Genomic DNA, 9,618 nt, shown 5'->3' with positions numbered 1-9,618 from the left:
ATGTATCTACGTAGACGTGTATTGGGGAATTTTCAATAAGTATATAGAATCGGAGTTAGTTTTACTGCCAAGTCATCCAGTAAGTTAATATATACACCAGTCAGCTCAGTGTTTGTAAACAACCTATACACGTGTCACGGAGGGTTTTGACCTATTTTTGTTATCCAATCAGAAGGCTGGAAAACGACACACCTTCCAGGCTGGCTGTATTACATCAGCGCGCTGTTCGGGGGCAGCTGACTATAAAATAAAACGCTTGGAAAGGAACTTTTCAAAGGAGCGACTTACAAGACTTTATCAAAGACTATCCAAATATCTTAGAAACAACAACAGAATGGTCAACGGTGTACTCACACTACCTTACTGTGACAATTATAACGGGAGGAGGTCTGATCATTCTTATCAACAGACTCACCAAGTGAACTTTCAAAGAGAACCTTCTGAACATTTTACTGACTGACTTAAAAAAAACATTTGTGTTTTGTGTAAATTGTTTTCCGGAGATATAACAAGTACATCAGGTAAATTGATTTATATTTATTTTTATTATATATTATTGTTAGCGAAGTAAAATTAACCAATTTTAATTATCCTAATATGACTTCATCCTGAAGTTCACGCGAAAGTAAAACAATATTCTGCTTCCCTCTATAGTACAAATACATGAACGATGGATTGAATAACTTCATAAAAGGATATAGTTTAGTCATTATCGAGGTGTGTAGATTCTGGCGTTTACGCCAGACTTTATGTTTAAATACCTACTCATAACAAGGAAACTGAAAGTCCAAAGTCCACAATGCGTTATAGGTGATTGAGCTTAACAAACTATTGCGTCAGGGATTTGTTTGTATGTGGCATTAAGCCTCTCACGACTTGTAATGGCAGTTTGCGTCCGCTATTTATATGTATTATATTTCAGTGTAAATTCTTAATATGTTACTAATTCATATCATACAAATAATTGCACTAAGAGAGCCAAAAAAGCATATCCATTGTTATTTGCCAAGGAGGGATTTGATCTAAATAATACAGGGTTATATGTTGCCCAACAGAGTGTAACAATCCATTGAGGTAATAGTCGAGCTCTATTGTTGCATATTTGAGTGAGAGAATGTATATAATACACATCACATGTCAGTCGATTCATGAATAGATTATGGCATCATTATGTAGACCCACACGTAATAGAGTCTACAAACGAGGCAGGTCCCCAAGGAATTCGGTAACATTCATCGCACAGGAACAACTAAAACGTAAAGTTATGCTGTACAATATGAAAGAACTTAAGCGTAGAGATATTTAGCACATATTTTTTTTTCATAAATTTTCAAAATGATGAAATTGCTTATTCCTAATAAAAAATGTATAAACGTCATATTTTCACCAAAACCATATTTTATTTGATTTTAAATAATTCGACCAATAAAACACAAACACGCAACGTGCATTCTTAAATCGGTTTGAAATATTTCTAACTTCCTTTTATTTTATAGCAGTTGCTATAATCTTGTTGGTCTTTTGTGAAATCCTCCGTAAATGGTGCCTACTATCACAAAATAAGACAGAGAAGCTGTATGGAACAGAGTACATTTCACGCTTTTAACATCATTTGTTCTAAAATCTTTTGGATAAACTCGCGAAATGAAATTTCTATGCTGATAATTATAGATAATAATGATAAGAAATAGAAGTCAATATCAGTAGTACCTATACCATGTACTCATATCCACTGACTACCGAGCAGAGACACCCTTCATTAGCCGGGATTCATACTGACAACAAATCGAAATGAATTGATTACCTTGCATACAACAATTTGGGATCAATTGAAACAAGCGTGTATTGTTTGTGATGGCCACAGCTTGAGGAGGCGTTGCTCTCAACACAATAGATGTAGGTGGTTTGTTAATGATGATGCAATGCAGTAACAGTGTCGTCCTTCTAGGAGTTGTCAGTAATGCTAGAGACACCATACTGTTGTTTTGTTCCTCTGGGTCTCCCTAGTGATGTGAATGTCACCATACAGCTGTTTCATCTGTGACTCTAAAACCATTTTTTTTGCTAATTGTAGAATAAAATCAAAACTAAAGCAAAAGTTAGTTTGATATTCCGATATAATGCAATAAATAATTACAGGCCCAATCAGTATCGCATCGAAAACACATTGAATAAATAAAATTCCGACATGCAACGATATATAATATAATTACAAATGCCACATTTATACAAAAGATTGCACACTTGCAATTTTGTTTTGCAGATCAGAGACATTTTCGATATGTCTGTCAGTAAACAAAGGAAGCCGGATCTGTTGGAGAACCTTGCGTGTGCTGGGACAGCAGCATGTATCGCGGACTGTTTGACCTTCCCCTTGGATACCGCCAAGGTGCTCCTCATGGTAATCTTTTTATATAATATCGTTAAAAATACTAGATGTCGATACGATGACCGATCAAATCATTTACTCGTTGTGGGAGGAATCAAAATTATGCAATCGATGATCAGCTATACAGTTTGTATTTGCCCTTTAACTATTGGCAGGATACAACTGTGTGACGTTATCAATTACAAAGACCCGCCACTCTGGTCTTATATCATGAGTGTTTAGTCAGCAATAGTCGTAAATCAATTGGATTTACTCTACAATGATTCGAAAGTAAAAGCAAAAGGCTAAACTATAAAATATTTGAAATCTACCTGTATTGGACTTTGGTTAAGGACACTCTCCCACAAGCTTTGATGGTGTCGTTGAAAGAGATAACCAGATCTGGTGATTTACTAAGCTGTATTTAACATGGACAAAAGATATATTGACACCATTGCCAGACAGACTTTGTTTACATGTTGATACACACGGTATACCTGTGGTGTCACATGACTTGTTTATAGGTTCAAAGTCCAACTTCAGTCGACCATGTCAATAACGGTGAGCGTGTATACATATATACATATACAACCATTTCTCCCGCCCTATAGGGCGATGCTGACAACAGCAAATCCTGATGTGTATTTATATACTACACACTTATAATTTTCGCGGTGACTTGTTTAGGGGTCCAAAGTCCACCTGTTTACAAGAGAGTACAATAGTAATCATAAATCCGAAATATGTTACAAAAACACTTTCACCTAACATTCTTGAAAAATAAGACTTTAAAGTAGAATTCAAAAACAGAAGGATGTTCATTGTTAATGATAGGTTTATATGGACTTTTGACTAAAACATATGAGTTACTTTTCAAAATGAAAATTTAACAAGGTAAAATTACATTCAGCTACATGTATCTTCATAACAGACTGGATGTGAAGGAGATTTCACATCAAAAGGTTTTGATATGTTACATTAAAAGAAATTAGCTCTGATATACATGTATGGTTTACCTTCCGTATGCACTCTACATGTTTGTGTGGCGCTGAGAGCAAAACAGTGATAATAAAATCCTAACATAGCTCCACATCCCTCTATACGAGTAGAAGTTATACCTATAGGTATTCTGTAGTGGCAAACAACCTCAAGCTTCAGGGGAAATAAAGGCAAACCTAGATGTTTTGATATTTTTCAGTATATAATTGTAATATAATACATTTAAGTGGACAAATGAATTCTAAATGTTAAGGTTATGAGTCCAAAAAATATGGATTTTGTGGTATGTAACTGCATTTGACTTAATATCTTCATAACTTTATTTAAATATGCAAAAGGTAGAAGGATACAAATGATTAATTGTAATTCAGGTATATAGTATTTCGACACCTTCTTGAACATTTTATAATCATATGACAAAACGTTCGCATTCTTCAGCGTAAACAAAACCGCAGATATAGGTTGTCTTCACGCATTGTTCGTTATTCGGGTTGGTGTACCGTCACGTGTTATAAGCATAAGGTTGCAGCAATTGAAGGGACTATAATTTCAGGTCATGAGTTCTTTGGAATGTAGGTATCGTGACAAACAGGCGACGATATAATCTGCCTAATTTCAGAATTAGCGACTGTAATATGCACAATGATAATAGAATAGCAAAATAAAGAAGTCCTATTTCAAACCACTCTTTATGAAGATCACAAAATATGACCTATAGGATTTTCATGATGTCCGAGACCACATCGTCTATAGATACAATGTTGGAAGTTGGACACCAATCTGATCTTACACCTTAACCTATAGATGTTTTAATTAGTTTGATAAACTGTGATTATCGTGTTAAATGGTCCTCAATCATCACCATCTTAGGACTTTTTGAGACAGGTTGTATGGTACAATTGAATCCATGATAACCAGTAAATTGTATCAAATTTGTTACCACTAAATATCGAGTACTTCAATATATTGCGTACGATTAGTTCTACGGGCGTTCGCAACGACAACCTAACTAATGATGGGCTACACATGTTTGTTGTATTTTGTGTGTTTAGGTCCAGGGTGAGAAACTGTCCCCTACCCAGACGCCGAAGTACCGGGGTGTGTTTGGTACGATACGGGTGGTGATACGTGAGGACGGCCCTCGAAGGCTGTATAAGGGTCTGGTACCGGGCCTACAGAGACAAATGTGCTTCTCCTCAATCAGACTCGGTAGCTATGACGAGGTCAAGAAACAGTATAAGAAACTCATCTACAATGGTAATTACATAACGATCTAATATTCATTGTTATGACAACATGCTAATTATCGCGTTTACATACCGTGATCTAGCGTCATACACCCACACAAAGATAATTTACTTAGTTGCACTGTAGACACGAATGAGCAAACAACAAATCAACAAGGTCACGTTTACCTCCTACAAAGTCATACTAATATTTCCCAAAGTATAAACAATGATTTTAACATTTTATTTTGTTTATATTCACTATACACTTTAATCGATTTGCTTTATCATCACGTATCTGTCGCATCCAATGAAAATAGCATAACACAATCTAATGTAATTGCTAATTGTAAAGATGTTTGTTGATATCATTAAGACATTAGCGATTCTTGTATAAGATACATATTGCACAATTCTTTATTTATTTTCTTTTCAGATACCAACAGAAATGATAACCTGTTTATTCGGATCTCCTCGGCCATTACCACCGGATCGGTATGTGTATGGTTCGCACAACCCACAGATGTCGTTAAGGTTAGAATGCAGGCACAGACTGGAGGTGTTCCGAACAGATATTCAGGATGCATTAATGCTTACCTTACTATTGCCAAACAAGATGGTATTCGATGTGGTCTTTGGAAAGGGATGTTACCGAACATGGCTCGGACAAGCATCATCAATGTTGGCGAAATTGTCACATACGACATATTGAAAAGTAACATTGTCTCCAGAAACATTTTATCAGATAATCTCCCGTGCCACTTTTTGTCGGCATTCGGAGCAGGTTTCTGCGCCACTATAATTGCCAACCCGGTGGATGTGATCAAGACAAGGTTCATGAATGCCGAAGAGGGTCGATACAAAGGAGTCATTGACTGTGCTGTTAAAGTTTTCAATGAAAACGGCTTCCGCACATTCTACAAAGGGTAAGTTAACATTGATACAAATTAAACACTTTTTGTTTTCACAATTTGTAAATTGAGCGTAGGCCATTACGCTAGTCCTCACAAGAAAATTGCAATATGAAGTGAACACCACATATGGCTTGGCGCTTGTGACTTCGTGAAGAAAGAGTCGTAATTATACTTCATAAGAAACAGTTTATGAAAATTAGAGATTTTTTATGACTAAAAGAGATTAACAACATCGTATTATACAATACACCGAGAAATAAAATTAGTGGTTTTAAAAATTGAAACCATAATGAAATGTTAAAATAGAATAAAAGAAAATAAAAATAGAATATTGGTTTACATTGAGACGTATTAAAACATAAAAAATAACAACATGGCCCTACGTCAGCCCAAAGGAGTTGTGCGACATCAACCACCGCTAGATACATGTATATGACCAACGTCTGACTAGACAGTATATGGAAATCAAATGTTTCTGATACGCATGCTAAGACAATATATCCTTCTAATATGTTAAAGTGGTCTCGTTTCCTGAGCAAATACTGAAATAAATACATGGTATTAACAATAAAGTTCAAACAATGATCAATATGTTTAACTCCTTTATGATATGTACTGTGTACTTCACCAATTATACACGTCTGAATCGGAAATACGTGGATAAATGTGAAAATTACACTCTGTTTGCTACCACAAGGAGACGTAAATGTTTAATGAGTGATATTGAATATCATAAAGAAATATAAAGTTGCCATAGGAATGATTATATATTAGTTAGATATTTGTATTTAAAGCAATTTTGAAGAAAGAAACCATAATATACAACCAATTAATAATATATTATACACATAAACACGAGTTTTGTACCGTACAGTGCTTCTAACGTTTTCTATTATTTGTTAATACTTGGTGTTTAGAATTGAAATTCTTTGTAGGAAAACATTAAAAGTGTGTTTATGGCCCATTACTTTATGTTACATATCCAGAAAAAAACATTTATGGAATAATGAATAACTATATTGTAAGTCATGCACTTTCATTACAACATAAGTGCCTTATAACCTAGAGAATGGGAACACTTAACACAAAAAGCACGAGTACATAAAACAGTGCTTTGATGTGTTAGTGCCCGTAATGTTCCGCCTTAGAAGTAACGATGTCATCTGTTGTTTTTTTATTAAGGTTTACCCCGTCCTTCGTCAGACTCGGGTCTTGGAACGTTGCCACCTTTGTATGCTATGAACAAATCAAACGCTTGGTGCTGGATCCCCCATCCGCCATCCGTGTTCCCAAGTTAGCCAAGGCGCATTGTGACGTCATTGAGAAAAGAGACCAGCAGGCAGTGCTTACGGAATAAATGCGTCAGAATAAAAACGATTTGCCAGGCTTTTCTACTCTGGAACCCTCACAAGTTTCAAGGGGTAACCAACGATGTTTTTCGGAGAGCTACAATAATTGTCTATTTCGGTTGCATTCCCGGTGAGGTTCACGTGATCTTATTGATGGCATCGTATTTTACACATGTACATTAACTACGATGTAAAATGGTTTGTTACTTACTTGAAGACAAACAGATAGCTTTAATGTAGCTTCGTCTTACCGCAGTGATACAGACTCATTAGAGGTGTTTATCAACTACGAGAGAACTATGAAAATCAATATAGCGAATGTCAATAGTCGTGTACTTTAACAACGCGTGGACTGGGATGCTATAACATGGGATAGTTGGCATTTACAAAAATATGCATTAATGTTTATATATATTATATAATATGTTTACATCAGTATACGAACATTTTTGTTCTGATAATAAGCAGTCCCAATGTAGTTTAACTAACAATACTGTCGATAAATAATATAGTCACCAATAATCTTCTGATAAAGTGTACATTTTATAAATGTGCAGCGATAGCGTACAATACATATTGGCATTTCGTGTATTTGTATTCACATTAATATGTGTGGAATTTTACAATAACATTAGTGCTGCCGGTAGATACACTGATGTTTAAAGCCTTTTATGCTCTATGTTACGTTTTAGTAACAACTTTGTATTCATTAAATATAAAATGCGCCACTGTGCTCAATCCCGATTTTGCTTATCTAATTATTCTACCTCCTAAGTTTTATAAACACACCCAGTCGCAATACCTATAACCATATCATTACAGACACGTACAGAAGCAATCATTTTATACATGTTTGACAATTACCACTAGTGCTTCATTTCTGGATCTCGGGGTCGATATCCTATGCATAGTGTTATTGCCGATACTGACGATTTTTCTGAAGGAAAGTCATAAAATGACCCAACAGTTCTCAGTGAGAAAAGGCCAAAGAAATTAGTCATTAGGCGTATACCATCACTTAACGTATGCTAAATTGCTCAAAATCATCCTTTCATTGTCGAGAAACTATCTGTCCATCGTACTTTTAGAACGAAGTCATTTGCTGTCAAACTGGTTTGGGAGCACTAAAGACTTTAAAAAAACTGTATGATGTGCAATATAAACTGACATATATAAATCAATTGAAGCCTTCTGATAAATATGTCTCTGTTGTTATATAATTTGATTAAAAGTATTTGTTTCCCTTTAAAACGTGTTCGCTAGATCAAGCTACACAGCCTATGTTGTTAATCAGATTGTGTGATTTGGTGTTTGTAATTCACAACATATCAGACTTCGTTGTTAATCCCTTCATAGTTGTGTTACACGACGGCTATAGTGTGTTACACTAAAACTTTGTTTATCATTCTTGTATATAGTAGTGCTCACCAGTGTCTTTCAATGAATTACATAATTTCTATAATGATCCGTATAATTGATGTTTGTAAAAGATTGTGAGGGGTGTGTCAGACTTTATTGGGTAAATATACGATATCTATCCTTGTTATTTGTTATTATGTTAAGGTGAACCTTGTTTTCTCGAATTCATAGACCATGTTTAATTCGAAGTATTGTGTTGTTAAGATATACTATGTAATGAAGTAAAAGTATAACGAATAAAAAAGCTCGCGTCATTTCATTGTACGCGAAAATATTTGGTTTACAGTAAGTCGAAGTATGGTCCCGCCAACTTCGAATTAACGAGGTGTGGATATTTGGTTGTTTTTTGTTGTATATGTATCAAATTGCCATATATGATTAAAACGAGATATATGTACAAACATTGTATATTTGATGATTTGATGAGCGAGCATTAGATGGATCTATTCTTCATTCAAAGTATCCATTTCAGTTTCATTTTAGCAAACCAGTATTTGGCCCGTATATTTCATGTATAATATGTAACTCACACTAAACATCTGAGCTTGGAATCATCCCTTTGGAGATACAAAATGTATATCATTCTGTAGTATAAATTCCTAAGAATAAAATCCTTTGTCTTGTTTTTGTCTTATTGTTACATTGTTACAAAGCGAAATCCTGTTATATTCGTGAAATGCATTAATACTTTGAAGTTTGCCATTGGTGAACTATTGTCAAAGCTCAACTTTAAATATATCTTCTGAATTAAATGTTTGGTGTTCACATGGATGGAAAGTGGTGAGTATTAACTATTCATATCTTAAGAACATCCTAAACTTATATTTATTTGATCCAAAAAGAAGTACATAGATGATATATTCTCAAAACGTAGTAACTTTGTGACACCATTTGATAACTGCTATCATACTATACATCTGAGTGAGTGACAGACTGGACATCAGGGTATACCCCACTGTGATAAACAACACCAGTGGTGTGACTTCACATGCCCCTAATGTTGTTCATAAGCAAAGAAGCTGTTCAATAGTAGCGATCAGATCATTCATGCATTATTCAACTAGCGACATAGATAGTAATTAAATCATCTACGTCTCTGATTCAGCAAATGGTCCTACTTTTTCACTTCAAAGTTTTTTTGTCTTAACCCACTCAAGATAAGAGTTATACGACTCTCATAATTAACGGTAATTTCTATGTTCCTGTTCAATCACATTAGTTGCACAGCTGAGAATGATTTTTATTAAAATATGATGTGTACAGGTATATTAGAGTTTGCTTGATAATCAGCATTATGAAGTACTAGACAAAGTGGTTAAGTTGTTATTATAACATGATTTCAT

At 34.7% G+C, this 9,618-nt stretch overlaps 1 protein-coding gene across 1 annotated transcript; it reads left to right on the top strand.

Moving 5' to 3' along the window:
• The first annotated feature begins 203 nt into the window (after positions 1–203).
• On the top strand, positions 204–8,900 carry LOC138334637 (dicarboxylate carrier UCP2-like). Its single transcript, XM_069283277.1, has 5 exons — positions 204–521; positions 2,264–2,401; positions 4,420–4,624; positions 5,030–5,519; positions 6,690–8,900. Exons 2-5 carry the CDS (start codon positions 2,282–2,284, stop codon positions 6,862–6,864), a joined length of 990 nt encoding a protein of 329 aa, XP_069139378.1. The 5' UTR covers positions 204–521; positions 2,264–2,281; the 3' UTR covers positions 6,865–8,900.
• Positions 8,901–9,618: the final 718 nt, after the last annotated feature.

The sequence above is a fragment of the Argopecten irradians genome, chromosome 1 (assembly GCF_041381155.1).
Source record: "Argopecten irradians isolate NY chromosome 1, Ai_NY, whole genome shotgun sequence".
Taxonomy (NCBI): Eukaryota; Metazoa; Mollusca; class Bivalvia; order Pectinida; family Pectinidae; genus Argopecten; species Argopecten irradians.
Note: the sequence above shows the minus strand (reverse complement) of the source record. Positions and strands in the feature narration are given on the sequence as shown.

Bases quoted from the DNA above. Each gene is read 5' to 3' on its own strand.
- LOC138334637 (XM_069283277.1), top strand. From the start codon at position 2,282: ATGTCTGTCAGTAAACAAAGGAAGCCGGATCTGTTGGAGAACCTTGCG. The intron at 2,402-4,419 runs GTAATCTTTTTA...TTGTGTGTTTAG, and splicing joins CCGCCAAGGTGCTCCTCATG to GTCCAGGGTGAGAAACTGTC. The intron at 4,625-5,029 runs GTAATTACATAA...TTTTCTTTTCAG, and splicing joins TAAGAAACTCATCTACAATG to ATACCAACAGAAATGATAAC.